This window comes from Stegostoma tigrinum, chromosome 25, assembly GCF_030684315.1.
Source record: "Stegostoma tigrinum isolate sSteTig4 chromosome 25, sSteTig4.hap1, whole genome shotgun sequence".
Lineage (NCBI taxonomy): Eukaryota > Metazoa > Chordata > Chondrichthyes > Orectolobiformes > Stegostomatidae > Stegostoma > Stegostoma tigrinum.
The window spans coordinates 48,232,307-48,251,862 of record NC_081378.1 but is presented as its reverse complement, the minus strand read 5'-3'; the positions used below and the strand labels follow the sequence as shown (position 1 = coordinate 48,251,862).

General features: G+C 43.6%; 1 protein-coding gene across 1 annotated transcript in view; it reads right to left on the bottom strand.

Moving 5' to 3' along the window:
- The window catches only part of lrmp (lymphoid-restricted membrane protein), a 153,502-nt gene that overhangs the window by 1,581 nt on the left and 132,365 nt on the right, over positions 1 to 19,556 (bottom strand). The window contains exons 32-38 of the mRNA XM_059654704.1: positions 17,341 to 17,472; positions 16,527 to 16,674; positions 13,487 to 13,533; positions 9,980 to 10,045; positions 8,956 to 9,047; positions 4,685 to 4,795; positions 1,035 to 1,142 (exon numbers count right to left, since the gene is read on the bottom strand). Of these exons, the coding sequence (XP_059510687.1) occupies positions 1,035 to 1,142; positions 4,685 to 4,795; positions 8,956 to 9,047; positions 9,980 to 10,045; positions 13,487 to 13,533; positions 16,527 to 16,674; positions 17,341 to 17,472 (704 nt within the window). The remainder of the gene's footprint in view (positions 1 to 1,034; positions 1,143 to 4,684; positions 4,796 to 8,955; positions 9,048 to 9,979; positions 10,046 to 13,486; positions 13,534 to 16,526; positions 16,675 to 17,340; positions 17,473 to 19,556) is intronic.

Sequence of the window (19,556 nt, the reverse complement as noted above, 5' to 3'; positions counted from 1 at the left end):
GGAAACCAGTAGATGTAATATGTTTGGATTTCTAAAAGGCATTTGATGAGGGTACCAAACATTAAGGCTACTTAAGATAAGAGTCCATGGTGGTTGGCACAATATATTAGCATGGATAGTGGATTGGCTAAATATTAGAAATCAAAGTTAGAAAAAAGTGGAATTTTCAGGATGGCAACCTGGAACTAAGAGTGCAGCAGTGATCAGTGCTAAGGTCACAATAGTTATAATATTTCTGATTTGGATAAGGGAAGTGAATGTACTGTTGCCAAATTTACAGATGTGACAAAAGTAGTTGGAAAGGCAGGTGAGCAAAAACATGACAGATGGAGTACACAGTGAAGTTATGTGCTTTGACATTCCCTTCTCTTCCTTTGAATGCCCTGAAGTCATGTGCCTCCTGCAATCTTTGGGCTACATCTTGTGCCACAGGAGGTTGTTGCTGTTGCTGGACTGGAATGACTTGGTGTGTTTGGAGCTAATCTCATCTTTGGCCACAGGTGGAAAATTGTAGGAGGCTCTCTGAAAGGGCAAATGTCCCTTAGCTTTGGGCTGTGGCAGTCACTGAGTGCTTCGAGATTCTGTAGGATGAGACATCCTTACCCGTAGCAGCTAGAGAGAGAAATAGCACCTCATTTCTTTTTAAACAGGCTAAGGAACCTCATTTGCTTCACAAACACCACAGAAGGCACCATTCCCCGATGAAAATACCATTGGATGAGAAACTAGCATTTCAGGCAGACTTTGAACAGACATCACTGTCTGGTCATAAACTACCACTTTTCCCAACATGGGCAAAATAGAGCCCTGAAGATCACAAAGATTTGCAGTCCTGGTCCTTTTTTTTTTCCAATATTCACTCATGATCATGGATGTCACTGCGTATTATTACACTAGTTTAGACCACTAACTGCCATTAGTTTAGACCCTTGCATGTTAAAGTAGATTCCATTGGAAAAGTACAAGACCATGGCCTTTTAGTTACTGAAACCTATGACCGACATTATTAGCGGAAGTCAAGATAGCATACTTACACAACACATGGCTCAGCATTTGGAGACTTCTTTTCTGGTTCAGTTAAGATAGCTTCTTCCACGTCCTCCTCTTTCTCTTCGTCTTGTGAATCCAATGCTGGTGCATTCCTACTGGACAGCGGCAAAGTGGATAGATCAGACTCAAACCATTCGATTTAATCTTTTTCACATCTACATCTAAAGCTAGGGGGCATAGTCTGAGAATTAAGGCCAGACCGTTCAGGAGAGATGTTAGGAAACACTTCTACACACAAATGGATGGTAGATGTTTGGAAATGACTTCCACAAACAGCAATGGCTGCTGGATCAGTTGTTAATTTTAAATTGAGACAGATAATACCTTTGCCGAACAAAAGTTCAAGGGAAATGGACCAAAGGCAGGTATATGAAGTTAGGCTATTAATCAGCCATGATCTCATTGAATTATGGAACAGGCTCAAGGGGCTGAATGGCCTAATCCTGTTCCTTTTTTTTTGCTCACAATAAGCAGCAGGCTGAATTCATCAGATGTGTTGTCAACAACTTCATCTGGTGATTGGTCCAGGTCTAAGTTTAAACTAAGATGTATTGGACTTAATATAGAAGTATTTTGGGGTGGCATAGTGGCTCAGTGGTTAGCACTGCAGCCTCAAAGCACCAGGGGCCCGGGTTCGATTCCAACCTCAGGCGACTGTCTGCGTGAAATTTGCACATTCTCCCAGTGTCTGCGTGGGTTTCTTCCGGGTGCTCCGATTTCCTCCCATAATCCAAAGATGTGCAGGCTAGGTGGATTGGCCATGTTAAATTGCCCGTAGTGTTCAGGGGTGTGTGGGTTATAGGGGGATGGGTCTGGGTGGGATACTTCAAGGGGCAGTGTGGACTTGTTGGGCCAAAAGGGCCTGTTTCCACACTGTAAGGAATCTAATCCATTTTCTTTTCTAGTTTAGGGAATATATTGCTATAAAATGGGTCAATTTCAGAAAATAAACCCGTACTTTTCAGACAAAAAGAAGGGAAGAAGTGAAGTCTTTGAGATGTTCCAAAATGCACGGGAAATTTGGTTTAACAATGAATTCTTCACACACAAATTATTTTAATTCTTTTTTGATTGAACCATGGGGTATCACTGGCAAGGTCACCTATCATTGACCGCTGTGAATTGCATTGGATCTGAGTGGTTTATGGAATAATTTCAGACGGCAGCTCAGCGGCAACCACATTTATTTTGGTTGAGGAATCCCACATGGACCAGAGCAGGTAAAGAAAGATTTCATTCCCTAAAGGACACTAGTGAGTTATTACAAATCGATGGCAGTTTCAGTGCACCCATTCCCGAGACTAACTTTCCATTCCATATTTACATTAATTGGTTGAAATTATTGCTTTAATTTAAATTTCAGTTGCCATTGTAGGATTTGAACTAACATCCTCAGAGAATTAGCCTGCGTTTTTGGATGAGCGAGAGTCCAATGCAATAATACAGTGCCTTAACTTGCTGTAAAAGCATGAAGAATCTTTACAGATCAGGGCCAAAGTAATTGAAGATTTCAACATCAGTTATGATAGAGGAATGAGGAATGGAGGGATGCAATGGCAAAGGTTGCGAATCTTTGAGTCAAGTGACCCTATAGCTTTAAAGCTTAAATGAACTGGAAAGGATCACAGCATTAAAGGATAAAAGCCATGAAGGGTTTTTACAGGTGACAGTGATAACATTGTACTTGATAGTGTTAAGAGTCATTTGTTTGGCCCCATTCACTATCTCCGCACTTGCAGTCAGTATGGTCAGATGCTAGAGAATCCAAGATAACAAAGTGTGAAGCTGGATGAACACAGCAGGCCAAGCAGCATCTCAGGAGCACAAAAGCTGACATTTCGGGCCTAGGCCCTAGGCCCTAGGCTTGAAACGTCAGCTTTTGTGCTCCTGAGATGCTGCTTGGCCTGCTGTGTTCATCCAGCTTCACACTGTCATCTTTCAGTCAGTATGACATATAATCATAGTGTAGTGGGATGGCAGTTTGTTTATAGCAAGGTCCAACACACAAATGTGAGAATGACGCATCTGTTGTGACAGGGAACACCCCTGCTGTTCTTTGAAAGAGTGTCAGGGGGAGCAGCCGGGACCTCTGTTTATTGTCTCATCCAAAGGACAGCACAGTCCACAATACAACACTGGACTGTTAGACTTGGTTGTGCGCTCCAACCTCTGGAGTGGTAATGTGAGCACACAAGCTTCAACTCAGGGGCAAGAATATTCCAATCACAAATCACAGGGGTGCCCAGTCCACCAGTGCAAAAGACAAGCCTAAAGCGTTTCCTTTTCTGATGAAGGGTCTAGGCCTGAAACATCAGCTTTTGTGCTCCTGAGATGCTGCGTGGCCTGTTGTGTTCATCCAGCTCCACACCTTGTTATCCCTTAAGCATTTCCAACCAGTTTTAGCCAGAAATGCCGAGTGGCAGATCTATGTCCACCTCCAACTGAGGTTCCCAGCATCATAGATGTCAGTCTTCAGCTAATTGGATTTACTCATGTTGAAAGCATGGGATAATACATGGTTAACCTACACCATCAGCTAAGCTATTCCAATACAGCTAAAGCAGCATATGCCTGACAATGCGGAAAATTGCCTAGGTATATGTACACAAAGATGCAGGACAAATCAAACTGCCAATACTGCCCCAACAGTTCACTCTGGATCAGCAGTAGTGATGGAAGGGGTCATCAACCTTTGTTAATTGCTTCAAGTACACAGTGCTGCGATTGAGTTTCAGTAGGGGAAGGAGTGAATGTTGAATTAGTTCCTCACTACCCTTCAGAATTCCTGCACAGATGTGCTCCAAGTGGCACTTACTCAGCAAGAACCTGCTCAGTGACACTCTATTTGGATTCTGCCAAGGCCAACTAGATTCCGACTTCAATACACCCTCGGTTCAAATACGGAGATGAACTACAGAGGCGAGGGGAGAATGACTGCCCGTATCATCAAGGCCACATTTGACCAATTATGGAATCAAGGAGCGCGAGCAAAATTGGAGTCAATGGGAATCAAGGGGAAATCTCCATCCTGGTTGGAACCATATTTAGTACTTAAGATGGTTGTGGTTGTTGGAAGTCAAATATTTCACCAGGAGTTCCACAGGGTTCTGAGGAACCACTTTCACCATGCACTCCCTCCACTACTGACTCTCAGCCACAGCAGTGTGTACAAAATGCACTGTAACAATTCACCGAAGCTCATTAAGCAGCACCTTCCCAATTCAGTCTGTAGCATCTAGAAGGACAATGGCAGTAGCTATATGGAAACACCACCACCTACAAATTCCGCTCTCGGCCAGACACCATCCGGACTCAGTTAGATCACTGTTCCTGGGCCAAAAACCTGGGATATTCTGCTAACAGTACTCTGGGCATCCCTACCCTACATGGACTGAAGTGGGTTAAGGTGGCAGCTCATCATTACCTTCTTGTGGACTGTTAGGAATGAGTAATAAATTCAGACACAGCCAGCAATACATAAATTCATGTATGGATTCTTTTTTAAATAAACAGCGCTGCAACTGCAGAAACAAGGGAGAAAATATTAAATCATTTCTAGGCAGGAGGGTTTAAGGAAGACATCTGCCTACGCCCTTCACATGGAGGGAATAATAAACTGTGATGAGACACTCACCCCTTATTCGATAAATGATTGTTTTTGTCACCCCAGGTACAGGTGCTTATAAGTCGATGCAGTGTTGGGCGTGCCGTACATGGATCTTTTTCTTTACATCCTAGAATTTTCCTATAGTAAACCAAAATAGATGATTAAAAACGACTGCAATTTAAATAGGTAATTTAAATTCTACATGTGACTAAATGGCAATATGGATGGTTTGAATTGAATTAGTTTTATTGTTACATGTACTCAGATGAGTTTACAAGTCGTCACTTAAGGTGCCATCTCAGGTACAGGGTACCTAGGTACAGATTCTTCAGTACAAGTTAATAGGAGGAAAAAAAAATTAGAAAAATAAAGAAATAAAAAGACCAGCATTACAGATCGGAGAACTAAATTACAAAATGGAGAAATAAAAATGTTCAGAACAACAGTCCTTTCAACCCAGTCCACACTGGCACCTGGCTTCCAGATTGCACCACATCTTGACTCCAGACCACGCCAGGCTTCACCTCAAGGCTGGGGGACCACCCCGAGGCCAAGCCAGATTGGGCACGCTAGTTTTGAACTCACCTAGCTTAGGGAAAAGACCTTTGCTATTCAGCTTATGTGTGCCCCTCATGATTTTATAAACCTCTAGAAGGTTACCCCTCAACTGCGCTCCAGTGAAAAGGTCCCAGCCTGTCTCTACTCATAGCTGAACCCATCCAGCAACATTCTTTTAAATCTTTTCTGAACTCTCTCCAATTTAATAATATCCTACTTATACAGGGTGACTGGAACTGTACACAGTACTCCAAAAGTGGCCTCACTAACATCCTGTACAATCTCAACGTTATGTCTCTACTCAATGGCTTAAGCAATGAAGGCAAGTGTGCTAAACACCTTCTTAACCACCCAGTCTGTGATGCAACTTTTAAATAACTATGTTCCTAAACGCCTAGGTCCCTCTGTTCGACAACAATTCCTAGAGCCCTACCATTAACTGTGTAAATATGGCACTATCACCGTCCTAAATGGAACAGACTTCAAACAGATCTAGCAGCTCAAAATTGGACACCCATGGAGGTGCTGTGGTACATCAACAGCAGCAGAATTATACTCGGGCATAACCTGCAACTTCATGGCCAGGCATATCCCCCACTAAATCATTGCTGTCAAGCCAGAGGATCAACTCAGCAGGTCTGGCAGCATCTGTAAAGAAAATAAAATCAGTTAAGGTTTCAGGTCCCTTCCTCAGAAACAGACTCAAAACGTAAACTTGATTTTCCTTCTTCACAGTTGCTGCCAGCCTTGCTGAGCTTTTCCAGCAACTCCTGTTTTTGTTCCTGATTTCACAGCATCCGCAGTTCTTTCATTTTTTTAAAGCCAGGGGACTGATCCTGGTTCAATGGAGAGCACAGGAAGGCATGTCAGGAGCTGCACCAGGCAGATGAAGATGTGGTATCAATCTGGTTGTAAGGGCTGCCCATGTTTGAAAGGCATAAGTTGGCCAAAGGATAATTAGAATTAAACCAGCTGGCTCCAACATTCCTAGGAGTGTGGAATTCCCAGAGCGTGGAATTCCCAGAGTGTGGAAACAGGCCCCTCGGCCCAACAAGTCCACACCAACCCTCAGAGCATCCCACGCAGACCCATCCCCCATAACCCACCTCAGCTACACATCCCTCAACACTCTGGGCAATTTAGCACAGCCAGTCCACCTAACCTGCACAACTTTGGACTGTGGGAGAAACTGGAGCACCCGGAGGAGAACCATGCAGACACGGAGAGAATCTGCAAATTTCACAGGCAGTTGCCCGAGGGGTGGAATCAAACACGGGTCCCTGTGAGGCAGCAGTGCTAACTATCGAGCCACCGTGCCTCCCTTGAAATGTTGAATTCAAATCCCATTGTGGCAGGATTTGAACCAAGATTCCCAGAGTCTCTACGCTAACAGTCCAGCAATAAATACCACTAGGTCATTGCTCCCCCATTGAAATGAAACACAATGGCACCTTTGAACAGGGCTCCTGCAAGGTGAATGAGAGGTCCTACAAGCAAATATCAAAGACATAGTCTGATAAGAGGGTATCTTAGGATAGGCACATGTTCATTAAAATACAAGCGATTGATTCCACCCTAATTAATAAAAGCATGTTGTCTCATTAGGTGAGCAGCACCAGTTAGAACAAAGGACATAAATTTTAGTCCATGAACCAGTCAGCCTAACTCATTAAAACAGAATTGAAAACAACAGTTGAAGTTATTTTTGTAGTAATCAGTTATTTCTTTGAAGTTATTCACAATATTAAGAAATAGGCTCTCTAAATATTTTTCAGATAATCAGGAGATAGATTTCAATATAATTTAGATCCACATAAATAACCAAAATGTGATAGAAGAATTAGGGGAAAAACATTTAAACACAGATGTGAAAGTTAGTCTTGGGAAACACTTTCCAGACTTGTAAAAAATTCCTGGTGTGTCCTGCACACAATAGATTGTTGGCAACTCATTAAAAAGTGCAACTAACTTTATGTGGGAAGTTAATATTATGAATCTTATAGCATTTAGTTAAAACAAACCATCTGTTGTATTAAACACCATGGCATCACAAAAACCTGGGGTTTTCCATAGAAATGGATATATAGGATAAGAGGGAAGGAGACAGTGACCACATTGTATGTGATTATTGTAACAATGTATAAAAATGCTGTATTTCACTACAAAAATCAGTGTGTCATTAATCTCTCTTCCAATCTGAGCCATAGATTAGGTGCATGACTGGGTTCTCAGTGAGGCCAGATTTGGGGAAGATCTTTTGGCAGGGAAGCTTGAATAAAAGTCTACCACTTGCCTGAATCCTGCCTCCTGAGTCTTTGTCCCTGGTCAGGGGGTTTTGCTCCTATACTGAAGCTACCAAACAGACTACTTGCTGCTTATGCTGTTTGGCCTGCAATTGATAGGCGGAGCTAAGTTATTCCACAACCAACAGATCAGATCCAAGGTCTGCAGTCTTGGCACCAGTCATAAACACAGTGGACAATTAAGTCACAGAATAAACAGTTTATTTGACTCATCGGGTCTGTGCTATTGTTCATACTGCATATTAATCTCTGACCCAAATGTAAGCTCAGAGGACACCTTTCAACTCCTTTCTCACTCACGAACCTATCCAGCTTCCTCTTAAATACATTACATTCTTCAACTCAATCATTCCATGTTGTGCATGTCCCACATTCTCATTTACCCTGAAGTGTTGAGCTGAACCAAGCTATTTAGGAATAAAAACGGTAATGCCCTGTTTAACTTGAAAGACGACAGCTGGGCAGTCCGAGCACAGCAAAATCACACTCAAGCATTAATGCAACAATAAGTTTTCTACTTTTGGATTGGCAAAACAAAACACAACTGCACCTCCCAGTCGCAAACCATTTCCACTCCCCCTCCCATTCTCTTGATGACATGTCCATCATGGGCCTCCTGCACTGCCACAATGATGCCACCCGAAGGTTGCAGGAACAGCAACTCATATTCCGCCTGGGAACCCTGCAGCCATATGGTATCAATGTGGACTTCACCAGTTTCAAAATCTCCCCTTCCCCTACTGCATCCCTCAACCAGCCCAGTTCGTCCCCTCCCCCCACTGCACCACACAACCAGCCCAGCTCTTTCCCCCACCCACTGCATCCCAAAACCAGTCCAACCTGTCTCTGCCTCCCTAACCGGTTCTTCCTCTCACCCATCCCTTCCTCCCACCCCAAGCCGCACCCCCCGCTACCTACTAACCTCATCCCACCTCCTTGACCTGTCCGTCTTCCCTGGACTGACCTATCCCCTCCCTACCTCCCCACCTATCTTCTTTACTCTCCATCTTCGGTCCGCCTCCCCCTCTCTCCCTATTTATTTCAGTTCCCTCCCCCCATCCCCCTCTCTGATGAAGGGTCTAGGCCCGAAACGTCAGCTTTTGTGCTCCTGAGATGCTGCTTGGCCTGCTGTGTTCGTCCAGCCTCACATTTTATTATCTTGGAATCTCCAGCATCTGCAGTTCCCATTATCAAAGAATCTGACAGTTGTTCGCGAGGGCGAAGATGTGGAAGCAAGGTTAACAGTGACTTCCAGAAGAGAAGTAGATGATTGACTTGGAAAGGGACCTGCAGGATAACAGGTAAAAAGTGGGACTTAGTTGATCACTTTCAAAGAGCTAGCAGGATCAATGGCCGAATGGCCTCTCCCAAGCCTTAAAAGAGCACAAGACACAGCTCCACTCCTGAAAGCAAAATTGAAGTTGATTGATGTCTTACCAACTGCTTAACTTTCTGTTGAGCTTGTTTCGCAACTTGTCCTGGTCTCCTTCAGACTTCCTCCTTCCATCATCCATTTCCTTCAGCTTCAACTAAATTGAAAATCAAAATGCACTTTTTACAACTTCAGAATGGAATAGGTTTCAGAAGTTAAGGAAGCACTTTTGTTTTTGAGGGCTTGGGGGGGGGGGGGTGGTGTTGCAGGAGGGGTTTGGGGTTGGAGAACCTAGAGTCAAAAGACGAGCAAAGTAGATTCCCATCTCCAGAAATAAGCATTTAAGAGATGGCTTTCTAATCAAAAACAATAACGCTGAGGTCATAACAGAAAGTCTTCCAAACTGAATCAACATCTGGAATAAATTACCTAAACGTGCAGCAAGTGTAAAAATCATTGCTAGGGAGTTGGACAAACATAAGTTCAGGTCATATCAAGCAGTGGAACTGTAGCCAAGAAGTTGCTACATTTCTTGTCAATTACGTGTATCTCTTAGAACTTTATGACCTTCAAAAAGGTTGGAGAAGAACTTCCAGAGCTTTTATAATTAGCCCAAGGTATTTTGTATTTTTTAATCTTCAATCTGTGGTTAGGGGAGCAAGATAACACAACTGTATAGACTGGTCATCTCTTGTCATGTTCCTGTGCTTATGTCAGCCCTTTAGGCACTGATGTTCCCTGAACTGGGTCACATGTAGATTGCTTATTCAGACCAGTCTGTAAGCTCGCTCACTTTCCAGGTAAGAGGAGCATGAAAATTTGGTTAGGACAGGTTGAAGAGAGGAGAAACGGACCATATTTAAGTGATGGTGACAATCTGTTACATTAGAGAGCAAGCTGGTTCATAAGTGTCTTAAAGTTACTGGCTCTATCACAAATCCTTCCGTGATATCAAGTATTTCCAAGGCATTCTGATTGCCAACTCAAACCAAACTGCCTAAACAGGTCCCCAGTCAAAGTATCCAGCCCACCCAGTGTGGCTTGGACCAATAAAGGTGCAGGTATTTCCTAACGCTGTAAATCGCTTACCGTGTCCAACTGTGCTCCTGCAACGTGTCTCGGAATTGTTGCAATGCTGACTCTCCGTGGGGCATTCTAAGGAGAAAGAGTGGCAGAAAAAAAAAGGAGTTGCATTTGAGATTGGCTCCGTTTCCATATTTCAGACAAAATTTTCATTTGTAGAAGTTAGCAGACATTAAGGAGCAATCCCAAACCCAATTCACTAAAGGGAGACCATCAGCGTCAGGACAGAGGAGGTCAAGATGAAGGAAATGCAAGCAACAATAGGCTGGGACAGACAGCAACTGAGGATGAAAGATGGAGAAACCTATTTCATCCGTGGCCACAGGACACCCCAAAGTGCACACCCTCTCAGTCTCTCAGGTACCTCGGCCTGAGGCAGCGTTGACATTTGTGGACTTCCTTTGGTTTGGTCCATGATTAGACTCGGCAATGTGCCACAGTGGCTTGCCATTGTCTTCTGCAGGGCACAGCTGAGCAGGAAACTCCCCAGCTCCTGACACCAGGTGAATCAGAACGACTGACAGCAAACCGATTTGTCCCTGTGTTAAGTGCACTTTCCATAGACAACGGTTCCTGGCATAAAACTCAAATCCAGAGCTCAGAGGTAGGGGCACTCCCACATGTAGTTTGCGGGCAGCTAATCATTTTTGAGAGACAATAGCTATCAATGTAGGAACAGGTGCAGCCAATTTCAACATCGCACTGTCTCAAACAGCTAAGAAATAATAAGAAATCACTCATCTGACTGAGTGATGTTGAATGAGGGATAAATACTGAGACTGTCACAGGAATTTCTTTGCTTTTTCAGTAAATGCCTTGGAACCCTGAACATGCAACTTAATGTAAATGCACTACCTTAGCCAAGAATGAAGTCTATTGAACATTGCCCTAACATTAAGTACTACATTTCAGAATATAATCAGTAACTTTGTGGGCCACTAGATGACCATTATATGACACAGGTACTTAAAGTTAACTCAACCCTTAAATAGCATTTTGTCCATTAATCTGCGTACAATTCTTTACTGGAGCTCTCTGCCCATTCTGAAGCAGTCAGTATCAAAATAGTATTGCAAATACAAATTTAAAAAAAAAACAGCAAAGGATCAATACAGATCATAGGAGCTCACTGAGCCCGCTATGCCATTCAGTAAGATGATGGCTGCTCCAATTGTAGTCTCAACTGCATTTTCCTGTCTGCCATGCCACACACCTCTTAACGCTCTTGACTATTAAGAACCTATACACTGTTCTATCCGGAATAAATTCAGTAGTTAAAAGAAAGTTGAAGCTCTGAACAAAATTTAAACAGAACAACTAAACCAGGATTCAGGTCTGGAATCCCCATTCTGGGAGGGATATGATAACACTAGAGAGGGTGCGGAGGAGATTTACCAGGATGTTGCCTGGACTGGACTTTCAGTAATGAAAAGAGGTTGGACAGTTGTTCGGAGAGCAGAGGAGATAGCAAGGGCACACGATTGAGATGTATCTAATTGAGAGAGGCATAGAAAGGGTAGATAGGAAGAAATCTTTTGCCTTGATCAATAACCAGTGAACATAGGCTTAAAGTAAGGAACAGGACAGTTAGGAGAGGAAAAAAGAAAAATAAAAAGCTTTTCACCCACAGGATAGGGGCAATCTGGAACTCACTGACTAAAAAGGTTGGCACAGACACAAACATAATATTATAGTATTTAGATTTACACTTGCAATGCCAAGGTATACAAGGGCATGGGGTCAGATGCTGGAAATAGGGTTAGAACAGTTAGATGGTTAAACTTGATTAGTACGGATGCAATGGGCAGAAGAGCCTCTCTCTGCTTCAGATTTCTATGATTCAAGGAGAAGGATGAACCAAGGTCGCACAGAAAACGGAAGCTAAAAATCAGGCATTTGACAAAGAGGGGGAATGCTTTAAGAAATGTTGCCATTTTACAACTTCTATTGGCCAACTTGGCAAGGTGTCTGAAGCTTTCAGAGTTTACGTGAGCAGTCAAAATTGGCAGGAAGAGGTGGGACACGCAGCATCACTGGGAATGTTTTCCCTCAGGGGTTTCCCTGAACAGCCTATGTAACTTCAGGGCATGCTTATAAATGCAAGAAAGGAGAAAGCATGCGCTGCGTTACAAGATAGATGTGCATCAAAAGGTTTTCTCCAGCAATGAGTGTCTGCAGGTGTGAAAGGCGTCATATAAATTAAAGACATCCTTTAACAGTACACTTATATCGACTGGGTTCTCCTCAGCCATTTTCAGTTAAAGAGGGTGGTTGCTGCCGTGTGTCCTGGGCAGTGTCCAAGTTATATCCCACAAAGGAGAGAATCATTCTCCAACTTTCCTGAGGAGATAACAGTCCAAAGGGAATCACCATCATTTCCCTTTTCTTTTAAATCAAAAAGTGTAGTCAGTGTTAATATTTTCAAATGTTGATGGAGATAGTTACGCAGGGACTTTGCAAAAGAAGAAATTGCAAACCGTTATGTGTAAGGAGTGTCTTGGGTCTCGTACCTTCGACTTGTACTATGGGAAGCGCTCAGGAATAACGCAAACACCTGAGCTTCCCTTCATTGTCTATCCATCATGGTTGACAGATCGTAGAATCCCCACGGTGCAGAAAGAGGCCATTTGGACCATCAAGTCTGCACTAACCCTCCAAAAGGCATCCCACTCAGATCCACCATCCCACTCCTGTAACCTTGCGTGAAGCTTTTTCCATGGCTAACCCACCTCACCTGCACACTCTTGGACATTACATTTTTTTTAAAAAGACACCAATTTTTAGCATGGCCAATCCACCCAACTTGCAGATCTCTGGACTGTGGGAGGAAACTCACGCAGACACAAGGAGAGCATGCACACTCCACACACAGACAGACAGTCACCCAAAGCTGGAATCAAACCTAGGTCCCTGGTACTGTACCTCCAGGACATCTATAATGAGATGCATAACAGAGTTCTATTTGGTGGGTGGCGGGGTTAGTTCTGACCAAAACACTCAGGAAAACTTTAGCTTTGAACTAATGCAGAGGAATCGTGCTCAGAGTGTGGACAATGGGCCCGAGTTTAAAGGTTCTATCCAAAAGGCGGCATTCCCCCACAATGCAAGTCTGGACGATGTCCTTATGGATATTTTCCTCATCACCCTGCTCAGAAACGTATTACGCACCTCCCAGAGCAGGGAGTGGGCCACCCGATCCAGAGGAAGGCAACTACCCCTGTCCCACACTAGGATTGTGAAGCACCTGAAGAAATTGCACAGGAACAGAGAAAGTGCATATTGAAGACAGCTACGCACAACACTTTCTAAAGGAGGCCGTGCAGGTATAATGGGCTGAACAGCCTCCTCTGGTACTGAGAAATCCTGCAATATAACCAACCACCACTGTGCGTTTTTGGTCACGCGTCTGCAAAACGGAGGCCTGGTGTAATGAGGCCTCAGAGGGCTCGAGTTTCAAGCACTCACGTAGCTGTTTTGGGGCAATGGATTTTGCAACAACTTGTGAATACTTACTTTGCCAAACGTATGCGTAGAGAGGAACTTCTTATTTTGCAGCTCATCTGAAAGTGAATGACACCGTAAGTCAATAAATATAAATTCCTTCAGGGTTTTATCAAAATGCTCATCATCTTTATGATCATGAAATCCAACACCACACAGGGTTAGTGCACTTCATACTTTCATTACTGCCTTAAAGTGCTGAGTTTCAACAACTGAAGTTTTGATCTCATGTGTATTAATGGTTTTTCATCAGTAATGTAGCTTTAAGGGATTAATTTACCTTAACGGAAGAGAGTTACCCAATCTTCTCTTGAGAATCCTGTATACCTCAAACTTTTCAGGTTGGCATTATTAAAGAACATGCATCTAGACACAAACTATTACCAAATTCTCCTCTGCATCTTAAACCATTCGGATTTGCAAGTGCCATACATTGTCGAGTAAATGTCAACCTTTCAGACCAATGTTTTCAGCAAAAACAAACAAATAAAATTGGGGGTCAATGTTTACACCAATATTTCTTTTGAGCAGATGACACATGCCAGTTCCTTGGAACTGCTAATAATGACACTGGTTGCTGGCCATGGTCCTGAATTCAGCAGGCAACGACTCCCCCAGAGACTGTTTACTGGAATTTCTGTGATTTAAATGAGAAAGGCGCAAGCTTGAAATCGACTTGCTAAACTGCTCCCACCAACCAAATCAAATTAGTACAAGGCTTATAAAAAAATGAAGGACTGTGGGGCTAAATCTTAATGGGTCAATTCTGACATGATCTACTATTTCCACCCTAGTTACTTTATTGTCACTTGATTGAAGTCCTGGAACATTCTGCCTAATCTTCATCAGAAGGACGATAGTGGTTTGAACCAATGCTTCTTCATCATTTTGACATGGACTGGTTTGTTTGTCTTTGTGTTGTGTAACCTTCTCAAGAATGTTGGCTTCTTCTGTGATGACCAAATCCCAAGATGGGATTTAAAAGTAAAGAAACGCTTTCCAATGTATCTGCTAGTCAGAAATCCCTTCATAGTTCAATCCCATACTGTATCCCAGCGCCTTGCTTTATTTACAAACAAACCTTAAGTCTGGCAAGATTCTTCATGCAGAATAATATTTTCCTTACAGTATATGTGCTTTTCAGAATCTGATTTGGCAAACAAAAACTCAAATTTAAAATTCATTTTTCACCTTGCAAACTTAAACTGTGTGAAGATATCTCCTTTCAAAAGCAAACTTAAAAAGAGGTGTAACACATTCACCGCTTGGATAACTTGGTCTCATCATGTGTCTTCAGAAACAATTAACTGCCCCTTGGTCCGGTCACTCACTCCCCAGCTTCCGTCCCGCTTCCTGATCTGTTATATATCATTGCTTGGCCTATTGTCAGTCAGTGTCACCTTCTTTTCCGAAAAATCTTTGCTCTCGCTTCAGTTAGCTTCCTTTCAAGCCATCTAACACTGCCAAAACTTCCGAGCTCCCCAAAAACACACCACTTAAGCCTGTTCTGACGACTGTCTGTTCGATAATTATTTCCCTGATAACATGGGGAACGGGGCATTAAAGGTACTGGGCCTTCAGTCTGTGCTCTCTTTCAAAGATTCTCCAACCCCTGGTCCCCTCAGTATCCTCTTGCCTTCCAGTATCAGGATGTGACGTTGCAGCTTTATAAGCCTTAGGTTACGCCATACTTAGATTACTGCTTTCAATTCTGGTTGCCTCATTACAGTACGAATACGGAGACATTGGAGAAAGTGCATAAGCAGTTTACCAGAATGCTACAAAAACAAAGTTGCTGGAGAAGTTCAGCAGGTCTGGCAGCATCTGTGAAGAAGAGGAGAGGGGAAAAAAAAAGACATTTGATGTAACATTTCAGGTAAGGTGACCCTACCTCAGAACCCTGAAATGTTAACTCAGACTTTTTTCTTCACAGATGCTGGAACACCTGCTGAGCTTTTCCACCAACTTTGTTTTTGTTCCCGATTTACAGCATCGACAGTTCTTTTGCTTTTTATTTACCAGAATGCTGCCTGGATTAGAGGGTGTAAGCCTCAAGGACACGCTGGATGAACTAGGGTTATTTTCTCTGGGAGTGGCAGAGGTTGAGGGGAGACCTGATAGAAGTCTATACGATCAGGAGATGCAAAGATAGGGGTGACAAAATCTTTTTCCCTTGAGCTGAAATGTCTATAAATAGATGGCTTGCATTTAAGGTAAGGGGGGAAAGTTCAAAAGATGATGAGGGGGACAGGTTTTAAAAAAAAAAAAATGGTAGGAGACTGGAATGCACTGCCAGGGGTAGTGGGTGGAGGTAGATATTTAGGGGCATTTAAAACAGGCTTTTAGATAGATGCATGAACATGCAAGGAAATGGACCAAGAACAGGTAAAAGGAATTAATTTAACTTGGCATCATGTTTGGCACAACATTGTGGGTTGAAGGGATTGTTCCTGTATTAATATAGATCTATTCTAACTTCTTTTCATTTCCACTTGCATCGAGGTCTAAATTCCAAGTATGTCCTCCCTCTACAAATGGTTCAAAAATCAAAAGGAGGCTAAGCAAGAGAACATCAGAAGTCTCCACTAGTATTACAGCCAACATTATCCTCCTGTTCCCCAGCATCATTCTTCACTACCAAACACACTGATCCCAATACACTGGGGAACACTGAACATGCAAGCTCGGGAAATACGCAGTTGCGCGTTATTTAGTCATGACGGGCAAGGAAACAGATTCCTGCAAATAATCATATAGCAATCTGCTGGAATTGTGCAAAAGCAACAGTGGAGTGAGCATTGTGAATAAAATTTCTGCAGTTGTAGTGGAGGACAGTTGAACTACATTCCCAATAACTGCTCCACTTAAAACAGCACAGAGTTAGAACCTAGCACCGTTCATTCGGTGTGGTACAGCCATCTAACTAGCAACTCCTGTAAGAACTGTCAAATTCAGGTACCCACCAAACATTGGTCTAAAATGGTTCTTGGAAACAGCTTGTTTTGGCATTAAGAAATTATTACACTCAACTCCCAAATGGTGTCAACCATACCTTGGATTTCTCTGAATGAGTTGCCAGCATTGCCATTCTTTAGAAGCTGCTTCATTTCTTCCAGTTCTGTGTGTTCCTTTGCGTACATACGCTTCAGATTTTCAACATACTGGATCATAACTTCAACAGCCTTGCTGACCCGCATCTCCTAATTAGCAATAACATTCAGTGCATTGGTTCTCAACACATGTAAAACTACACACAATCTCAACTCTCACTGGCATGGGAGCGGGAGGAAGCTGTTCATTCCAGAGAGTGATGGCAGCAGAAACTGGAAATTGGACTGGTGTGTTGCAGAGAATTTACCAGCTGTGTGTTTTTTTTTGAAAACATCAAAGCAAAAGTAGAACAGCTTAGTATTTGCATATTACACAACAGCATGCAACTGTTGGGTGAAGCAGAATATTGAGGCACTAGTCAGCACTGTTGGGTGAAGCGGAATATTGAGGCACTAGTCAGCACCGTTGGGTGAAGCGGAATATTGAGGCACTAGTCAGCACCGTTGGGTGAAGCGGAATATTGAGGCACTAGTCAGCACCGTTGGGTGAAGCGGAATATTGAGGCACTAGTCAGCACTGTTGGGTGAAGCGGAATATTGAGGCACTAGTCAGCACCGTTGGGTGAAGCGGAATATTGAGGCACTAGTCAGCACCGTTGGGTGAAGCGGAATATTGAGGCACTAGTCAGCACCGTTGGGTGAAGCGGAATATTGAGGCACTAGTCAGCACTGTTGGGTGAAGCGGAATATTGAGGCACTAGTCAGCACTGTTGGCTTTGACAGGGATCGTGGACACTAAAACAACCAACTGTTCACCTGGTGAATGGCTCCTAACACTTCAGCCCGACTGGCCACTCGGCTGATCGTCTGTGTGAGCATCTCAAGACTTTGCTCCAGTTTCTCAAAGGTCTCCAGCAATTGCTGTTCTTCACACAGAGGCTTCACTATCTGAGAGGAAAGAGAAAGAACATGGGAACAAGCCATTCAGTCCATCAATCTCACTCTGTCATTCAATTAAGTCATGGCTGATTAACTATTTCAATGCCATTTTTCCTGCAGCACCTCCATATTCCTTGTTATCATGAGGCTTCTGTCTTAAACATGCTCGCAGATCAAATCTCCAATGTGCTTTGGGCCTGACAACTCCAAACATTCACCATCCTCTGAATGAAGAAGTTTCTCCTCATTTCAGTCTTAAATGGTTTGACCCTTATCCTGAGGTAACATTCCCCCTGGTTCCAGAATCACCGAGGGAAACATCGTACCCATATCCATGCTGCCACACTTTTAAAAAAATGTTCTAAATTCCAATGAGATTGCCTTTCACACTTTGAAACTGCAGGGAATACAGTTCTAGTTACCCCAGTCTATCCTCATAACACAATCCCTCTATCGTAGGGATTAATCTGTTGCACACCCTCTATGGCAAGCACATTCCCTCATTTGGTGGGGAGATCAAAAGTGTACAATGCTCCAGGCTTCACACGGGATTTATACAATGGCCATAAGACATCTCTACTCCTAGACTCCAATCCCCTTGGTGATGAAGGCCAACAAACCATCTGCCTTCTCAATTTCTTGCTACACCCAAAATGCCAGTTTTAGAATAACCCATGAACATTACTTGAGACACCCATATTTCCCAAACCCTCAGCGTTTTCAGAAACATTTGGCTTTTTAGCTTTCTCAAGTTACTATGCATTATATTTCACATACTATGTTCTAGCTCACTCATTTCGCCTGTCAAATCCTCCTGAAGCCACTTTACATTCCAAGCCAGTTTTGTGTGATCAGCAAATTTGAACATATTATTACTGATCCCCACATCCAGCTCATTTAGAGAGATTACCAATAGCCACAACATAAGCATCAATCCTTCTGGTTTCCCACCAGCCTGCCATTGGAGTGGGTAAGGGGCTGGGGTGGGAATCAGAGTGAGAGAGAGTGAGAGAGAGTGAGAGAGAGTGAGAGAGAGTGAGAGAGAGTGAGAGAGAGTGAGAGAGAGTGAGAGAGAGTGAGAGAGAGTGAGAGAGAGTGAGAGAGAGTGAGAGAGAGTGAGAGAGAGTGAGAGAGAGTGAGAGAGAGTGAGAGAGAGTGAGAGAGAGTGAGAGAGAGTGAGAGAGAGTGAGAGAGAGTGAGAGAGAGTGAGAGAGAGTGAGAGAGAGTGAGAGAGAGTGAGAGAGAGTGAGAGAGAGTGAGAGAGAGTGAGAGAGAGTGAGAGAGAGTGAGAGAGAGTGAGAGAGAGTGAGAGAGAGTGAGAGAGAGTGAGAGAGAGTGAGAGAGAGTGAGAGAGAGTGAGAGAGAGTGAGAGAGAGTGAGAGAGAGTGAGAGAGAGTGAGAGAGAGTGAGAGAGAGTGAGAGAGAGTGAGAGAGAGTGAGAGAGAGTGAGAGAGAGTGAGAGAGAGTGAGAGAGAGTGAGAGAGAGTGAGAGAGAGTGAGAGAGAGTGAGAGAGAGTGAGAGAGAGTGAGAGAGAGTGAGAGAGAGTGAGAGAGAGTGAGAGAGAGTGAGAGAGAGTGAGAGAGAGTGAGAGAGAGTGAGAGAGAGTGAGAGAGAGTGAGAGAGAGTGAGAGAGAGTGAGAGAGAGTGAGAGAGAGTGAGAGAGAGTGAGAGAGAGTGAGAGAGAGTGAGAGAGAGTGAGAGAGAGTGAGAGAGAGTGAGAGAGAGTGAGAGAGAGTGAGAGAGAGTGTGAGAGAGTGTGAGAGAGTGTGAGAGAGAGAGTGAGAGAGAGTGAGAGAGAGTGAGAGAGAGTGAGAGAGAGTGAGAGAGAGAGTGAGAGAGAGAGTGAGAGAGAGTGAGAGAGAGTGAGAGAGAGTGAGAGAGAGTGAGAGAGAGTGAGAGAGAGTGAGAGAGAGTGAGAGAGAGTGAGAGAGAGTGAGAGAGAGTGAGAGAGAGTGAGAGAGAGTGAGAGAGAGTGAGAGAGAGTGAGAGAGAGTGAGAGAGAGTGAGAGAGAGTGAGAGAGAGTGAGAGAGAGTGAGAGAGAGTGAGAGAGAGTGAGAGTGAGAGTGAGAGAGAGTGAGTGAGAGAGAGTGT